Genomic DNA, 19,794 nt, shown 5'->3' with positions numbered 1-19,794 from the left:
TAGCGTTTTATTTCTTTCTTCCCTTGTCCTTTGGAAAGATGGGATAATTTTTCAAAGCGGTAGTTAATTCAATGTACGTTAATTTTTATGATAAAATTAATCGATTATATTATTTTTTCTACAAAAGTTGTTGCAAACAATGAATTCTTTAATGCTGTATTGAAAATCCTATTGGATATTCCTAGCATTAAAATGTCATTTGACAAAATAGATTGAAATTTCAAAAACGTCTTACGATTGGTTTTCTTGAGCCGCGGAAGTAACGTGACGTCTTTGTTTTCCGCTACAAGTGGCCCGTCGTATTCCCTTTCATTGGTGTATTTCTAGCGAGATCATCGCCCTCGGTTCTCGAATCGATCTCGTAGGTCAAGACAAACTAGCTGGCCGATCAAGGTTTTAAGAGAAGTGAACGCTAAAGTGGGCCACGAAAACAAACTGAGGTCAACGCGAAATCCTCGCGCGCAGCAAACTGTTGCTATTTCTCCGGCAAAGAGCTTCTTGCTAGCCGCCTTGTTTGCCATGGAGACATTTGTGCGATCGGTAAAGTGGAAGCAGCTTCCGGGGACTGTTCCAACGTCCAGCAACGTCAAGATGAAAAATAAGCGACGATGTTAGACATGAAAACAATATAGTTTAGAGCGTTCAAGATGATATTCCATAAAAGATGATCGCCCCAGAAAAATACTAGTATATCCACAATAAGAACTAAAAGGAATAAACAAACAAAGCGATTACTTTAATGTTGAAATATCAATATGATTTTTTGAAAAATATACGAAATATTTTATCTCTACTTTAAATTTCATCAAGAATTATTCTCATTCTTTAAAATTTTATATAGAAGCTTAAAAATGTATATTTATATAATTATATCATATTAAGTATTATATCTATTAATGGAAAAATAAAATAGAGAGAGAGGAAACAGATAATTCGAGCACCGGAAGAAGGCAGATGAAAGATCGCAACGAGGCAAAAAAGAAACGACGTCTCTCGGGACGCGATCGGGTGCCTTGAAGCGAACGATATTGCTCCTTCTCGGTAGGAGATGCTTCGGGAGATGCTATACAACCCACCTTCTATCCCGGCGGCACGAGAGAGGCGGATAAAAAGATTACACGAGCAAATACGCGACCGTGGCGGCGAATTCACGATTGGTCGAACGGACCAAAGCTAGTAGATAGAAATCTTTCGCTCGTCTTTAAGCGGTAAACAGGAAACAGAATTTCCGATACTGCCGATCTATCGATCTGCTAATTCCTTTGTTTTTTTGAAAAAAATAACGCTTGATATATGAGATAAAATTTTTGCCTGACATAATGATATAATCTTGGTTCGATAATCCTAAGAGATGGCTAAAACAAAGAATATATAAAGGTGCAAAGAAAAAGAATTCTTTACAGAAATTTCTCTCTTTACTCACGTAATAAACTAAGAATAAATAATAATAATAACGCACGTAATAAATTAGGAAACACAGCATTTATCATGAGAGAAATGATTGTCGAAGGTGAAAAGATCTTTTGATAAAGCTTAGATGATGCAAATAAATATATAATAAAATAATAATGTTCATTAGGAAAAGCGCGAGATTTTTCATATGCTGTTTACATTTTTAACGGAGAGATTATATATATAACAAATATACATTACACAAGTTTTCCGTCGCTGGTGCGAAAATTGGAGCTTCTTCATGTTCGGATATTTTATTTTCTCTACTAAACGTCCTAGGAGATTTCTGAAATTTATCTTCTTTATCAAGAGAGTCTCGTTCAGAGCGATATGTTTCTTATCAATAACGACGTCGCGTGGGACATATACCAGGCATGATATTTTGATATTGGAAGTTCGGGTTATGTTTTCTTCATTCGACTGATACGATTTTCCTCGATATATAAGGCCGTAAGACTCTTAAGATATACGTTACATCTCGCACAGAAAATATCGGGAATTTTTCCTCAAAATGGGACGATTCTCTTATCGTCGCGGAGTTGACGTAAATTTTTAATATTTCATAGAAAGTCTCGCGTTGCATTCGGATGCTGCCAAATTCCACTCGATGCATCGAAGGAGAAAGACAGTGGAGGGCACGCTATTGCATTGTGTCTCAGTAAAATTTATATCGCGGACGGCTAAGACTCGTATATTCTTGTGGGATCAGAGGGATACTAGCGGTACTGGCACAGTCCCGCAGCTTCCCGTGAATCCTTAGGATTTATGAAAGGACGTTTCCACTGTTCCAATCTCGCTCGTTTCGGACGCGGAATGTCGGGGATAGTTGATCACATCGTTTTCGGGCTGGCCATTCAGTAGATTCAAATAAAGAGAGAATTCTTGCCCTTAATAATCGCATTCTTTGAAACATATTTTGGATAAAATATATGTTTAAAGATACACTAGAAGAGAAGGAAACAAATCAAGATACATAAGTCATACACTGATCGCGAAATTATAAACTATCATTAAAAAATAAGGACACGTTTAACTTAACTGTATAAAAAATCTTTGTTGATAATTTATAAATAATTCAATATATTTTTTTGATTCTCTCCATTACTGCAGAAATTGAAGTTGCATGATTTATCGAAGAAAAAAAGTACTTCAACAACTTCTGTAGATATTCAATTGAGTATATATATATATAATCTCTCCGTTAAAAATTACCTCTAAAGATGTATTTCCGAGAAATAATTCCTCGGAGATTCATACAATATTATATACTTTTAATGGAGCCTATTCTCTAGTTTGTTAGTAAAACATAAACGTATTCTTTTTTCCTACTTTTTCCTGTTGTCGTTGATTTTTATATTTCTCGATGAATAACGTTTTTATCGTCGAATAAACGACGGCCGTTGGGATTTACGTCATTCTGAGTTTCAAGGAGATGTTTACGATGATATTTCGCTATCATATGCACGCACGAATGTTGAGAAGACGTATCCTTTTGATCCACCCTCGCACTCGACAACGCAAAAAAAAAAGGGGAAAAGAGTGGAAGAACGGCAGGAGACTCTTCTATTTCTTTACGCTTTGCCTAATATGTATGCGTGATATGGCGCTTTGGCAGGATGAGAGGACGGGCAGAAGAAAAAGAAATATTATCCCGGCGTCGTCGTGTCAACGACCGTAACGCGCTTTCAGAAGTGAAGGAGGATCACGTCGTAAGTTACAAACGCACGACTGTCAACCAGAGCTGCGTCTCTCGCTTTGTGATCAAAGCACGGAATAAATAGTACGGATTCCTCGTGAAAAGGATCTCTGTTTTCATTCAGCTGCTAAAATTTCGAGATATTTGCTGCGATCGAATCGACGATTTGTATTCGGTTCTCGCATTTATATTTAATTCAAATAAAAAATATCATTATGTACGTATTATAATTGTAATAAAAAAAATAAATAAAAAATTTATTGAAAGAATTCTGCAAACTGTCGCAAAAAATATATGAAATTAATAGCCTTGTATCTGATAGATTAGAGATGCTGAAAAAATAAGGTCTTTCAATAATTTTTTTATTTATTTTTTTTATTACAATTATAATACGTACATAATGATATTTATATATGACTTTTCTCTATGAAAATTCTTATTTTTTTCTAAAATTCTAATTGTCTAAAACAACATGTAACAAGTTGCGCTTGGTTTTTTTAGCCTTTGGTCGAAACCTTTTCTGCTTTAGATATTTCAATTATAGTAACACATCCGTCGTCCCAGTTTCGGGAAACGAATCTTCTCGCGATCTACGTCTATGTGTACGCGATCAGGAATGTAACTCCCCGAGGACGCTTACAGCGGGAAGCGACAAGCGTCGTCGAGGACGGTGTTGCTTCGGCGGTCGTGTCACTGCGAGAGACAGGTGGATGGATAGGTAAAGCCGCAGGAGCAACGAACATGGTATATGCAAGAAATACGTTGGAATGAGAGAGGCAGAGAGAAGCTAAAGGAGTCAGGGGACAAGGAGAAGGCCTCGTACAGTGGGAAATATATGTACACGAAGAACGCATAGGAAGCAAAGGCAGAGAGAGAGAGAGAGAGAGAGAGAGAGAGAGAGAGAGAGAGAGAGAGAGAGAAAGAGAGAGAGGGAGAGAGCGGTTATTCCCAGGTGCTCTCATGTCGGATCTCACCAGCGACGTGAGCGTCGGAACTTAGGAGGAGTCAGGACAGACGAGAAGCCTGGTATCGAATTTGCGTCGTATTTACGCGAGGAAGGCGTCTCGACGCCTTCTTCCGGCGCCTTGCGGAGAAGGGTCCGTATTCACCACGCGGCGACAATCCGTTTCGCCAGACGGCTGCTGGGAAATCGCTGGAAACAGCCGCCATTTATTATCGGTGTTTGCACCCGCGCGCTTTATTGCGAGCGATTAGGAGGAAATTAGGTTAATTCCTCATAATAGCCGCGACTTCATAATTCATAAATATTTGCGATCGTTTAAATTACACGGTAATAGTTATTAGTTTTTCGATTATTTTTGAGTATGTTATATTATCACATTAAAAAACAATTTTCAATTATTCTAATCGCGAAATTTCCAAGTCAATATTGGCGCTGATATAATAATTTCAAAGACACAATAATTAGAATTATCAATATTACCAAAGAAATAATATAATTATGTTTTACTTTGACATGATATGATCCTCTTCGAGAATCACGTAATTTTAATAATTGCTAAAGACATGCGCATTTTATTTTATTTGAATTGACAACTAACAGTTGCTCGCTCACAGCAGCCACAGCTAATGGTTGCGGCATCGGCTATTCCCTCGCGAGGTTTTCTCCTGCTCTCGTCTTTATGCACAAGTCGTGCCTCAGACGTCAGCTCTTCGTCGTCGGACACATCCGCGTCACGATCGCCGCTGGCCCTGAATTTAAAGTTACGCCACTGGATGGCCGCCTGGATGGGGGCAATGGTCGACGACGGGGGTGGACGAGGGAGGGTGGGTTAAGCGAGTGGGAAAAGAGCAGGGGATAACGGCTGGAAAGAGAGGTAATGAGAGAGGGTCCGAGAGGGGCGCAGAGTGACAGGAAAGGGGTGGGTCGTTCGAGAGGGCAAGGCAAAACCGTGAGCCATCGACCCGAGAGCTCGTCCGAGCTCTCCGGCTCGTTATACACTCTCTCGCTCTCCTGCAGCAGGATGCATCTCCGTGCAGTTGCGGGGGTGGGATGCAAGGGGGTAGACGGAGGAGCCACATTCACCGCAGAGGCGCAGCCCGCCACGGCGAGTGTGCCACGCGGTACCGCCCACGCGATGGACGCTGGATTACCTGTGCAGTTGCAGCGTTGCATACGGTGTACGTGATATAGGCTGTCTCAGAAACGGTAGACGCGCGAGAATAGCCGGCTTCTATTAAAATTCAAATACAAAACGTCAACTGTGCAAGAATTATAATATCTTTGTCCACGTATACTGGTACAACGAAATTTCAAATATATACAGGGTGACTTTTTTTCCTATGAACATGGGTCCGCAAATGAACCCCCCTCCGAGCTAAAATTCGAAAATATGTGAAATTGACCAAACACCCGCAACGCAAATTTATTTATCTCTCAAGAGAGGGTGATAGGTAACGTCAAAAGCAAGGTCAAATAATAAGGCAATCCATAATACAGCCAATTTTCAATTTTTTCCCCAAACTTTAGGGGCCTCTAGCTCGGAAGGGAGTTCATTTGCGGACCCATGTTCATAGGAAAAAAAGTCTTATTTTTACCTCTAGAATACGCTCCTAAAGTTTAGTGCATCATTTCAGATACACCCTGCATATGTGTATTTATTTCACACGCATATACGGTAAAATATCACGTCATTAAATATTTTACAAGGCACAAAACAAATGAGAAATTATCATCATAGACACACACATATATTTAATATAATTTCATACAAGTGTGATAATAATTTTCAATAAGCTCTTTAAGTCAAAGCGCTTCTTCAAAAATGTAAAGACGAAGTCGCTTATACTTGAGAACTAAGAAGCTCATGTTCTCGGTAGTGTCATCAAATGGAAGAGTCTTGTAGAGGACTCAAGCGAATTCGCGTTATACGTTGTTAATGGATGAAATAATGACAGAGCGCGACGGCGCTCTCAGTTTTAGCAATCCCGTGGGTAGTTGCCGCGCACGCGGCAGTTTCCAGCGAGTTTCCTAATGAAAGATTCAACGCGCAGCAACTCAGACACGAGAGCGATATATCGCTGGAGCCTCGCGTTTCGTCCAATTTGTGATCTCGAGGTGAGTGGCGCTATGCGCGCGGCTCAAAGCGTTATAGACAGGGGGTTGACGGGAGGAGGAGAAGCGGGGGAGGCGGTTGGGAGGGAAGAGCGGAGAACTGTTTTTCGTATTTTATCAAAAGCGTCGTCCATTTTTCAAGCCTGACTCTGAGAGAGCACCGTAGCCGCGAGCGTCGTAGTATGTCGCTCTCGGCAGCGGTGGTATGAATATTAAATGACGGAGGCGAAGCTCACCGAGGCAAGTAAGGAGTGAAGCGAGGAGGGCGAGGGAGAGCAAAAGAAAGACTCGGGAGAAGAGGATGAGGGAGGGAGAATCCCTTCACGACGCCGGACACGTCTCTCGTCGACGGAAAAAATCCCGAAGCCTCCTCGGAAGCGATTCCGGCAAGCTCTTTGATTCCTTCAACAGTGATAATTTCAAAATTGCATTGCTAGATATTTATCTATACGGACTTTTATACCAGGTACAAAAAATGGAAAAATAATTTATCCGTAACACAATCTACATATATATGTATGTGCATAAATATCGAAATATATATAATTATTATAATTAATTATAATCATATATACAGAAATTTTGAATATCATTACGTTGCAATAGCTAATTATGATATTAAGGAGAATATAAAGGTTAAAATAGTTTTCCACGAACGTGTACAAGCAAAGAATGAGATTTTCCTGCACTTCAACTATTTTTCGTCCTAGTCATGATTCTGATGAGATAGTTTGGGAATGCGAAACTCGCGTCATTCACGGCGCATAAACTCGTGTCTTTTCGATGAACGAGGAGGAAATAACTTCCCTACCTCGCTTCTGCTCCCTCTTGGAGAGGAGAGCCGGTAAGAGAGGGGGTTAATGGATATCGAGCGACTCGTGCCGGCTCCTCGGTTGCTGCTCCTTCCCCAGCTTCTTCCCGAGGTTGTCAAAGGAGGACGCGCGAGAGGATAGACTGATAGACTGATTTATCCCCATCGCGGATAATGGTAGCAGTACGTGCGGATCGCGATAAGGGCCCATTCTCACGCGACGTCAAGCGTCACGACGCGTGTGGTGACGATGATGTGACAATATTAGTTTTCAATGTCATGACATTCGGATACAGTTAGTGGTATTGTAGATTTCAATCCTCAACAGAATAATCATTATGAGAAACGTTGTTTGTACAATCTTCCCATTTTTATCTGCGAGTGGTAAAATTTTCAATGAGTTTTTGATTTAATATTGTGACAATATATTCTTTTATCTTATAAAGAAAAAATTTACGAAATTTAATTTTTTTTACATGGAAATTCAGTTTTCTCTCTCAATAATTCCAATATTAATAAAGTATAAATATCTTCCTTTTATTATTTAATTATAATTATTTAATTATCAATAATGGTAGGTATCTAATTAATATTTACATTTGTGTATGTAGAGCAAATAGTAATTTACATATTACATCTATCTCACATCTACAAATGTAAATATATCTTTATTTTTTCAGAAAAATGTCGAGCATCGTATTTTTTCCAAGAAATAAACAAGTGGAATTTATATACAACATAATAAAATATCTAAAATAACACGATCATAAATAACGTTATTTATTATTTTGAGATATGAGATATATTGACACATTAAAATAATTTTCTACTTAATTTGTTATTTCTCAATGTGTAATTTATCATACGCAGATATTTAGAGATATCTGTTGGACATACAAGAGGATGAATTCTGGTCTAATCCTGAAGGTATATTTACTTTTAAGATAAAATGGATTACACGCATATAGAACATATTTACAACCGCGACTTTGTACTTTGCATTATATTTATACAATTTATTTACGTAATATGATAAGCAAGGAAAAAAAGTTGCTGTATTTTCAAAGAAATATTTTGTAATTAACGTATGCATATGTGCATGCGAGTAAAAGCGAGTGAAAGCCATCCGATTTAATCTACACGCGCAATCTTAAATTGAAGTATATAGGATGTCAGACTCAACACTTCAACGTCATTTCCATAGATAATGGGATCCTTAAAGGGCCCTCTTTCAGGCGCCCATGAGTTTCTCTAAATGAGATTAAGGCGCACCGCGAATTTCAATTTTGCCATAGGAAAATCGCTCTAATCAGTTTCCGGCAGGAGAATCGATAACTTCTAACATCAATTTCCTCGTAACTCTGTCGAGATCTTAATAATGTCATTTAATCATTCGCATCTCTTCTATCTTCTTTTCATTTTAATCAAAGTTAGCGTGATTCGAACTTGTAATTTACAAGTAGAACAGGATTTTTAAATCAAAGTTTTTTTTCTCGCACATCATACTTTAGACCGTTTTAAAACAGATTTTATTTTATATTTTTAGTTAAAATATCGAACGTGTAATAATGAAAAAAATGTAAAAAATTTAAATTTGCTCTCAAATTTTACAAGATAATTTTTCGACAATCGATTTCGATAATTTGAGATACATATCTCGTAGAATGATTCCGATGTCGATTAAAACGTATAATTCTTTCGATGAGGATTCGCGAGTAATTTCGCATAATGTATCTTCGGGTACGTCGATGTAATTATTTAACTGGCAGTAAAAGGTAATCGACTATCGGCATTTCCAATTCTCGATTGAACACGTGCGGATAGATGACACGTCCATTCAGAGGCGCGTTTAAAGTACCCCTACGGCGTTTGCGCGCGTAGTACAACTAAACGTATATGTAAACACATTTATCCTGGAATAATTCAGCAGTTAACGGCACAACGCTCGACGTGCGTGTGGGCTAATTTCGCTGCTAAAGGGAGTCGCTAAATAGCGCATGCACACATTAAGTCGTACAGTGCGACTCAATGATAACACCGTGGTAATTTCAACCATGAATGAAAGATCAGTCTCTCGTATAGTTACACCGCAACAAGTAAGTCGAACTGTATAAATTAATTATATATTAACTATTGTACATGAGAGTGAGAATTGTTGACAATTCCAATTGTATATAAATTTCCATTGCAAAAGGATTTGCAAAAAGGATTTGGTGCACGTGATATTTCTATGACTATTTCGGAGAAATGTTTAATGCGTTTATCATGTGAAGCAACTAATAATACAGCTTTCAAGTACGTTATATTCCTGCGCGTTATATTCGGTGCTCTTAAATTTCGCCTTCATTGTAACTTGTTTGATATCACGGTCGAACGATGGCGTTGCGAGATATAATGGATTCATTGCCATGCAAATTTGTTCGCGTTATGAGCCACGTTACATCTTAACTACGCTTGCACGAGCAATCGTGGAAAATTTCGTTGGCTCGTAACTGAAATCGGAGTTTGCAGACCAGCGCTTTTAATTTTGACACGAATTGGCTATAATAAGTGTATAATTATTTAGAATTAGATAGTGTATAATTATTTAGAACATTTAGTTATATACTTTGCATTTTGTTAATTCTTTCAAGCATATAATTCGAGATGGCAGATATCGCAGAAAATGAGTATAATTATATATTTTATAAATGATTATAATTTTATTTCACTTTTTAAAAGTGTGTGTGCCTAAATCATTTTATGGTTCTATTACGCTATTGCACTGCTGAGAGTGACACACACAAGAAATGCACGTGTCTTTTATCTTACTGAGAGCGCCGATGAAAAGCGATCTCGACGAATAAAAGTAAACGGTTGGCCCACTCGTTGCGCCAACTGGCGCGCCCGTTTAAAGACGCGGGGGGGGGGGGGGAGGGGGGTTTAAAGAGGGCTCGATTGATGATCCGTCGCACATTCGGGGGAAGAAATCCGCCCCAGTGAATTTGCTGACCGTCAAAGGATGTCGACATCTCGATTGCGCGAGCGTCGCGCGTAAAAACGTTTCGTTCAATGCGAACCTTAATTTACGATCGCGTATAAATTGCAGCATATAAATTCAAAGCACGACGCGACGGTTTTTGTACGCGATATGAAAAACCGTCGCTCTTTGTTCGCTGTGCAGTGGAGCTCGACGGTCACTCGAGTTCGAATCGATTTTTGAGATGTTGCAGAAATTTGAATCGCAAGGAGAGTTATTAAAATTGATATAGAAAAGAGATATTACGATATAGATATTATAAGAATTTCGACTATCGAAAATCTTGCTCAGCAAGTAGATAGTGACGCGATATAGTCAGACATGATCAGACAGAAATAAAACTCCTCTTCACTCGTATGTATCTTCTGTGTTTAAAAAGCAATTTATAAGATATAAATTTGGGGAAAAAATTTATTTGGAAATAATATATAAATTATTTTTTGTGTGTAATTTAACAAATTATTTAATTTAGAAAAAAGTAATTTTTATATTGAGGAAAGGGAATCATATATATCTTAGCGGAAATAGGATTACATCGATTTTGTAAATTTAGCAAAGGTTTGAACTCGCTCATCGATTCTAAATTCGCTACGAAGGGTATTCATATATGAAATTTGATCATGATAAAGCCTTTACAATTTCGTTCTGTGATCGCCTCTGATTCGTTTTCTTCTTCACGCTCTCAGCGTGATCTGAGTGTTTATCCGCAGAGAATCGAGTTGAAAGATGAGTTATTAAATTTGCATTGTCGATCTTTACTGACGAATATTCCTCTCCTCGTGTTTACGAGTGTCATCGAGCAAACGATCAAGCGAAGGTATGACAGAGGGTGAGTAATAAAGAAACCGGTAGTGGCGTTGCGTTGTACAGGGGGATAAAGTGGAAGCGGAGCGAATGATGGAGAGAGACAGGGATTTTATTATGACTTGGGACAAAATCCTTTCAAAGCGAATATCTCACGAGAAAGAAGAAGAGTAAAAGTACTGACTATAGTATGCGACCACTGCAAGTCTGAAATAATCCACCAGCGACGACAAAGTAATTTTAATTGTAAATGTCTGCGTAATACTTAGGGGCTAAGAAACGGCCAGCGCTAAATTCTCGCGCCGGACTTCGCGATGCGATGTGTCTTAATCGCTTTTTCACGAGCTCATGGTAATTCCGACCGAGCATCGTTTCCGGTATTCGCTACGCTAAATAACTTCTTATTCTTCCTCGGATGTATTATTTCTCACTTTACGCCAATTTCAAGCATTAAAAATAATATTAATGATTTCTTGGAAAAACTATATAAGAGTTAATTTTTATTAAAAATATTTTTATAATAAAAAATTTATGTAATACATATTTGCATTAAGTTTTGTTAAAAAAATTAAAAATTGTCATTTGTGAGGAAAAGTATTGAATAATTCATTATTTTAAAAATATAAAAATGTTATTATTTAAAAAATATCACGTAAAAAATTGTAGTATTTTTTTCCATTTTTTGAATCCGAGCATTTTTACACACGATATCTGTGATCGACAGATTACAAAGGAATCATATCATCCATCACGTATATATATATCATTTCCACCTATATCGGTCACTAAAGTGCTTCTTCACGCTTCTGGTATTCCAATAACGCGTGCGAGATCGCGGAATGTAAACGGCAGCGAAGAGATTGAAAGCCTCGCGCGATCTTCTCCCTCGGAAGCGGAGGTAGATGTTGGAAACTTTAGGAAGTGGAGGAAGGCGAGAGGGAAAAAAAGAGAAAGAGAAACAGAAAGAGGAGAGACAGTACACGTAGGATGAACGTCGTAACTCGTGAAAGGTACCGAAGGGTTCGTAGTTAGCAATCCTTTCTTCCCTTCACCCTTTATCGTGCTTCGTGTTTCTACCTGGACTTCTGCCTCAGTCTCACGGCAATACGAATCAGTTTCCTCCGAGTTTATATTCATAACGAATAAATTATTCAGCTCCGTGCCGGGATTCGAGCCCATCGGGATGTGTAGGCCCGTCACGTCATTTCGCATTATCCACCTAATCGGAGAACGTGGAAAAGCCCCGTAATTCTTCCGAGTCGGTCGTCGTTCGATAAAGCCAAATCCGGGGGTCATTTTCGTCGAGCGGGATAAAAATCAATGAAAACAATCTTTTCATATATTATATTAGTTTTCATTCGGCGATTTTATAAAGCAAAACATTATATATACATACTTAATTAATTTGTAACAGATTTTTATTAACTCTTCTATCACCGAGGGATTATTTCATTCCGGAGAAGAGATAAAATTATTTACTTGATATGAAATTATAACAGAGAGAAACTATTGTGAAGCTTGTATCATGCATAATCTTTTTTGATAGTAAATGAAATTATAGCGTATAATAATTGCACGGCAAGCTTCCGTTTTTTTTCGGATGTACTCTATTACGTCTCACATTCCATAAAAATAAATTACTTTTTCTCAAACAATTGTACGGAGCGCGGAGGTTTAATGGAAGTGCCTGGAATGAATGTAGAAAAATATCAGCTTTGGACGCACGGCGGTGCGCTGGAAAATCCGCGTGCTGTCGCCGACATGCCTTTCCGGCGTTTCCGAGTGAGAAATAATTAGCAGGTTTCGTCACTCGGCACGTATATCCGCCCGTGCGTTGCAGCGACCGCACTTTGAATACACCCCTCGCGAAGCGAATATCGCGCATTTATTGCAGCACCGAAAAGTGCGACCTACCGTACGATACGGGTTAAAAGCGCAGTTAAAGCGGCAGGAGTGTAGCTCGCACAAAAGGCTGACTACATCGACGTGTGCCAACGTTAATCATAGTAACTGACCCTTCCTATTGAAATAGAATCTACGTTCGAATAAAAAATAATTAGCAATAACTATATTTAATCAATCCGACCTCAATAGAAATTAAATTTTAAAAACCAAGAAAAAATTCTATTAAGTTTTAAAATTAAGGGAATATTAATTGAAAATTTCGCACAATAAGAGTAATTTATTTGTTAAGTGTTCTAGATAGAATTTTTCAAATTTTTTATTTATTGTTGAAATATTATTACATATACATCTCGTTACACTCGGATGATTTTTTTAAGAATTACATCTTGTCGGTCTAAGCTTTCGACATTTTCAGTTTTATCTTCTGCATTTCAACTCTCTCGGGTAGCTGCTATATTCTTAATTGCAATTTTCTAACTCATCTATCTAAGTTTTTATTGTAATGTGATCGAACTTTTCATGCTATAAAATTAGGCAATGCATTGTTGTACGTATTCCTATAGAAAAACATTAATAAAACGTATGTTAATCAATTGGTTCAATTACTTATTTTCATTTGCGCATTTTATGTTTTTGTTGATCGACAACAAATTGCTTTAAATATTACATACTTAATCAATAAAAATATTTCGCTAATATTGGTACACATCCCGTAGATTCGAATGTGCGAGGAAAGCAAGACCAAGGAAGATAAAAAAAAGTAAGAATATTACTCGGTAAAAGGAGAGGAGCCTTATTAAGGGTGGCTCTTCCGCATGCCTGAACGCTTAAATTTCAGAACGTCGTTCTACGAAACACGGGCGACATCGTTAAGGCACGGCCGTCGAGATTAAAGGCTTTCCCGGATTCGAGAGATTTCAAGTCCGGGATTGTCCGCAATTAGTGCGGAACGGGGGGATAGGGCAGGGGTAGGGACGGCGACGACGACAACGATGGCAAGCTCCTTCAGGAAACTACGGAAAGCTTCCTGCGCGGGAGTGAAAGAAAGTAGAAACGTTAACGAGAGGAATCTTAAGATGCGTCGCGATCGTTATCGACCCTTCTCCTTCTATCTTCTTTTCTCTCGGATCTTGAGTTGTTTAAAAGATGATTGCATTCGCTGTCACTATCAGACGAACGTACAGCAGGAAGTCGAGAAGTTTGTAATTGATAGTTCTTTCTGATACGCGTCTCGAGTTTGTCTTTATGTATCATAAAATTATTAAGGAGATGAACTTACAGTTGACTTTCACGATTAATTACCGTCCTTATGCGAGATAAATGGAATCACAGAGATCGATGCTTTTTATACGTTTCCATGGCAGCGCGATTTTTCGTTGACTTAAATAATTACACTTCGAGAATAAGCTCGCTAAAAACGATCTCGCCCAAAGAAATGATTTAATGATCGATATTACAGTGCAAGCTATTTCAGTTGAAAAAAATCTGTTTCTCTTTTCCATATCGTCTGATCTTACATAAGGCAGATTGTATAATTATCTTTATGCAAATATTATTTTGACGTAAACCATGTATAAATAATGATAAATGAATATTGAGAAATTATTATTTACATGAAACTGTTTTAACAAATATCCATGTTTTTCAACAAATGGCCAAATCCAATCGCTGCGTTTCAAAACAGAAATTTTATTTTATTTTATTTTTTACGTTATTATTCTTATATCCATTGCTTGTTTTTCATTCGCATATGTTGACTTTAAAAAACTGTGGAAAAACTGTAATTTTTCCACAATATATCGTATTTCACTTAAAAAATCGAGAGCTATAAAACGAGCAGAAAAGTCAAAAGAGAATTTTGATTTGGAAAATGTCACACACGTCTCATTGAATTTCCTCCCTAAATATAAGTAAAAATTCGTTCTTACAATATCGTTTCTCTAACTCGAATCGCATACTTGCGCGATTATTGTCTCTCGTACATCGTAGATACCGCATAAAACTTGTTCGAGCGCATCCACTTGGTTTCCCTTCAATCGCAGAGCGAAGGTTTGTTACCGTGCAGTTTCGCGAATTAGATTTCCGCGAGTGTCACGTGTTCGCGCGCGCACTCGCGGCTCACACGATCGCTCTATCTCGTTTCGAAGCGAAACTTTTCGAAACACAGTCCGCGCCGCGCTCGCTATGGACACGGGAGAACACGCGCGCACGATGTGTCACACGCGCGTTTACACGCGCAGGAAGTTGGACAGCTGTACTGAAATTGTTTCCACGGGAAAATGGTATGGACGTGCAGTAACCGGCGCCGCGATAGCACGGACGTTTCGCGATGCGACGCGAAACTTTCGCGCGAACGAATTTACGCGCCGCGATACACTTCGATCGCTTCAATTACACGCCGATGTCACAGTCCAGATATGCTGAGAATAGGAAGTTTTTATAACATGGTTTTTTTTGCATCTGGAACAGATTTTATTTTATATACTTTACAATAGCAACAGCTAGGTCAGGGGAGGTCAAATACGAGATAGAAATTATTAACTGTTTCCAGTTGTTTTTCTGTCGACGCCAAATGTGGAACTTTAAGGCGCAATATTTCGAGCTCAAATGTTTAAACTTGGACACGATAGATGAAATTCATTATACATGCTATTCAGAGGTTACATGTACGAAAAAATCATAGTTTTATATAAATTAAAAATTTAAATTTAATTGATATTAAAACTTCGACGTTTTTGTTGATGGGGGTGGGATGGGGGGGGGTGTAGTATCAAGTTTTTCCCCCTTTTTTAATATAGTGATGCGACATCCTGTCGCGACGGCGTTTCCACTGTCTGTATAAAATTTTCACCATAAAATATATATTCAGGAGTAACTATTCTTCGCTCCCTAAATAAGTATAAATTTCTCTGAAAAAAATTACATCCTTCTCAGCGAAGATTAAATAAAAAATTGATAAAGATATCGTCGGGATAACGCGGTATCAAACATTTTTAACTATAATAAGACAGAAAGTGAAGAAAAAAAGTCTTCTTTTCCTTGCGAAGTTCCCTCTTCCATTTTATTATAAGATAAAATCTCATGAAAAAAGGTCAAAATCTCTGCTATATGCGATCTTATGTATCTTATGTATAATCTCCGATATTCTACGTGAAAATGAGAAAAATGATCATTATTTAAATGTACTCTTTCGGTAACAGCAATTTTAATGAAACTTTCATTTCCTACCTATAAGTAACATTATAATCCAGAAAGGATAGCTTAAATATTCCAAAACTGATAATACCAATATTCGCTTAAAAAAGAAAGATCTATTTTACGACACAATGTTTATTCTATTTGTACCTGTCGAGAAACTCGATTCGTAATCGGAGAATTTTGGTAAAGAAAGACGCATTAGAAGCGGATTTACCTGCGAAGATTAGGCAGCGGGCCAGCATCCTTCGATTCTGTAGTCTATACTACGCACGGCCGGATTCGGCGCCTAGTTCCTCGAAGAGGACGACGATGCACGTCACTCTTGAACGTCACCCTGGTGCTCGCGATCCGCCGCGGTGTCGTCGCCGCCGTCGTCGTCGTCGGCGACGTGCACGACGCACGGCGCAAGGACGTGGTGGCGGTGGTGGCCGACGACGAGGACGAGCAGCAGCAGCGTGTCGTCGCGGTGTCGACGGCGAGGCTGCTGCGAGTGCACGCGGTGCATACGCGGCACGCGGCCAGTCTAAAAGCCGGCGGCGTTCAGATGTATCGCGGCGATGTAGTCGCGGGGAAGGCGGCGGGGACGCGGGAGCCGATGGAAAAAGGGAAAAGGGATAAGAAGGACACAGATAAGTAGACCCGAGAGCGGAGGAGGTCCGGTGGAAAACGCGACGAACACGTCTACTACTCTCGCGACGAGAGTCTTTGGCCTCCGGCACCGCCGGCCACGACTGATCGCGCCGGGTAACCCCCCGTGAGTGTCAGGGGCGCATGCGTGCCACCCTCTCCACATCCCTCTCCTCTCCATCGGAGGTAGTTGCGCGGGGTGGTTGCCCCTCTTCATAGTGTCCCTCTCGTACGAGCGCTGGCTTCCGCCGAGGGGGTGTCGGTGGGTGGTGGGTGGTGGTAGGTGGTGGTACAGGTGCTAGAACGGAGAGAAAAGAGAGAGGACGCACTCTCGCACACGCACGATGAAATAGCATTTTCAAATAGCGGATGTGATTTAGCTATTTACCGGGGGTAGTGCTTGGGAAATATTAAATGATGAGAGGGTGATTACTTTTTATTAGCACACAAATAGCTTTATTTACGATCATATATATTAATGTTGTAAAGTTTGTTTTCTTGTTTATCATTATTTTTTAATTTACAATCATTGAAGAAATTGTAATGGTAATAGTAAAAAAATTCATTATCTAGCAGTTTACTAGATTTCTTTTTTCCATCTATTTTTTAATTTACAATCATTGAAGAAATTGTAATGGTAATGATAAAAAAAATTTATCATCCAGCAGTTCACTAGATTTCTTTCCTCTATCTATGATAGATTCTGTGATTAGATTATGTGATCCCTTTATTCCGATCTCTCTCTTTCTCTCTGAGACCTACTCACTCCTACGAGCTGATTTCCGTGAGAGGGTTAGCCGACAAATAGATAGATAGATAGATAGATAGAAGCAGTTGTTACGAAGAACGGGAGGCAATACGCACTCGTAGACGGCTGATCGCGCGGCAAGACTATAACGTTTCCCAATACTATACAGGATTTAACCATTCGCTTCGGTTGATACTTTATGCGATATAGAGAACGTTACTTGGTAAGAGATAGCGGTAATTTTCTTGTTGCAAATAGTCTTAGGATCTATTATGCCAACAACAATTGCAACTGCTCGTTATCTTTGATTAGCTATCATTTTCTAGATTCTATATACAACTAATTTCTACTTGTAATGTACTTTATTATAAAGGGTAGGGTTGATTTTGCCAACAATCTTATAGACACACGTCAGAGATGATAGACGTTTGCAAGGTAAAACTTAAAAATTAAAGACTCAGTAACTATAAAAGCTTGAAGGATTTCATTTTCTATAAATTACTATATTGAAAATTTTCTTTAATGGATATGAAGAGAATATATATATATATATATATATATATATATATATATATATATATGTATATATTTAAAAGCACGGCAAATTGCACAATTTCAATTATATTATGACATGTTAGATTCTATCATGTGACAGCATCAGATATTATATGCATAATTAATCTGAAAGATAAAAAATGGAATGTAAAATCTGATATTGAAAATTTTATATCTATAAAAGTGGCAAATATTCAAAATTAATTACTAGTAACGTGTAAAGCAAAGAGATAAACGCGACTACTCGCGCAGCACAAGTTTAATAAACAACTTTAATAAATAATGTTTTTATTCGATTCCAGATCGATTTCTATAAATGTTGTCCATTATTTATAACTTCTTTAAAAGCACAGTCAATAATATAATAAAATCATTAGCCAAATTTTCTTAAGATGCAAAAACACTCGCAGCGAGGGAATTTTCAAGTACAAATAGCAATTCTTTAACCGCCCCATTGTCGTGATGAATCTATATACGGCGATGATAGACGAAAGACGAGACGCAGGTGTCACAAAGGACAAGAGGGGGATAGCATTCTCATTCTGCGGCCGCAACACGCGCGAACCCTTCGTCGGTATTATACCACGTGCACAATACTCGTGCGCGTGCATAAATTACCTGCGAAACCGCGAAGCCTATCTATTTACGACTGCTGTGCATTATATAATATTTCGTGCTTGGGACAAATGCCGTCTTGCAACGGACGCGTCTGCGAATCGCCACTTTAATTAATTAGCTGTCTATCTCGTCGTAATTTATTACGAAATTCATTTAATTTTGCTTGTTTGTTTTTCTTTTCTTTTTTTTTTTGTCGAAGCTTTTTATGCACTCCCTTGCTGCTCGAAAAACGTCAAGAACATTTTTCATGCTTTTTATATTTTTCATATTTCCCTCTAATATGCAAATGAATTTTTACTACACTTTATTCCCGCTGCTATTAACACCGCTCCCTCTCCTCGCGTTGTGCCTATCTTCGTAATTATATTTTTTATCGCACATCGTAGTTTTTTGTCTCTTGATTTATTCGAAACTATTTTTTTTACGCTTATGTCGCGTATTTCGCGTCTCTTTACTACCATAATAAAAAAGGATATTTTTGCTGTTTCGTCGCGAAAAAGAGAAGCTCGCAATCGATCACGATGTTTAATTATTCGGCTCTATGCGTTTTATGGTTGGAAGGACTTTTCGCGATGTATCTCGCATCGTGTTGATCATGGACTGGCGTGAACACTTATTTGCTGTCATGTATGTGAAAACGCCCACGCAATAGGAGATTGTCATCGTCGATAGTATAACGTCGTGTGCAATAAAGCTCCACGAACGCAGCCACGATAGAATGAGACGGCCGAAAGTTTTCATGTTAAGCGGGACTAGTAAAGCAGACTCGGGTCATAAAAGGTACAAAGTACGAGAAAGACAGAGAGCGGGAGAAAAAGAGAGAACAGTGAAAACGGATAAAGAAAGAGAAAAAAAGCGGATCTGGAAAAAAACTAGCGATGTACAACTAATATCGATTGCATAAGAGATTAATGTATAAGAGATTTATTTGTAAAGAGATTACACAGAAGCGTTTATTACGAATATTTTTGTCTTCGATCGACATGTTTTTAATACATGTAATTATATGTCACCATCATTCATCATTATGCAATCATCATTATTCATCAATCGTTCATCGCCATTGTTATAGCAACATAATTTAATTTAATCTATTATTGATATTATATTAGTTATTTCTTAATGCAAAATATTTTTAATATTCAATTTGGATTTAATTTAAATCGAGATAGAGATCGAGTTTATATTCGCGTTTTGTTTTTTAATTTAATCATATGATAGAAAATATAATACAATATTTTTATTTAGCAGGGGTCTTAAATTATTCAGCAATATTTCTTAACGG

At 38.2% G+C, this 19,794-nt stretch overlaps 1 protein-coding gene across 6 annotated transcripts in view; it reads right to left on the bottom strand.

Moving 5' to 3' along the window:
- Dscam2 (Down syndrome cell adhesion molecule 2) overlaps nucleotides 1-16,705 on the bottom strand; it is an 81,048-nt gene extending 64,343 nt beyond the window's left edge. For 4 of the 6 annotated variants that reach the window (XM_083085967.1, XM_083085986.1, XM_083085958.1 and 1 more), the window contains exon 1: nucleotides 16,176-16,704. In XM_083085967.1, coding sequence (XP_082942093.1) covers nucleotides 16,176-16,203 — 28 coding nt within the window. In that variant the 5' untranslated portion in view covers nucleotides 16,204-16,704. Of the gene's footprint in view, nucleotides 1-16,175 lie in introns of all 6 variants that reach the window. The other 2 variants (XM_083085949.1, XM_083086004.1) reach the window with 1 other exon arrangement.
- Between the last annotated feature and the right edge of the window lie 3,089 nt (nucleotides 16,706-19,794).

Source organism: Camponotus vicinus, unplaced genomic scaffold (genome assembly GCF_025532165.1).
Source record: "Camponotus vicinus isolate PSW18456_S1 unplaced genomic scaffold, iyCamVici1.0 SCAF_1, whole genome shotgun sequence".
Taxonomy (NCBI): domain Eukaryota; kingdom Metazoa; phylum Arthropoda; class Insecta; order Hymenoptera; family Formicidae; genus Camponotus; species Camponotus vicinus.
This window is presented reverse-complemented; position numbering and strand designations above follow the sequence as displayed.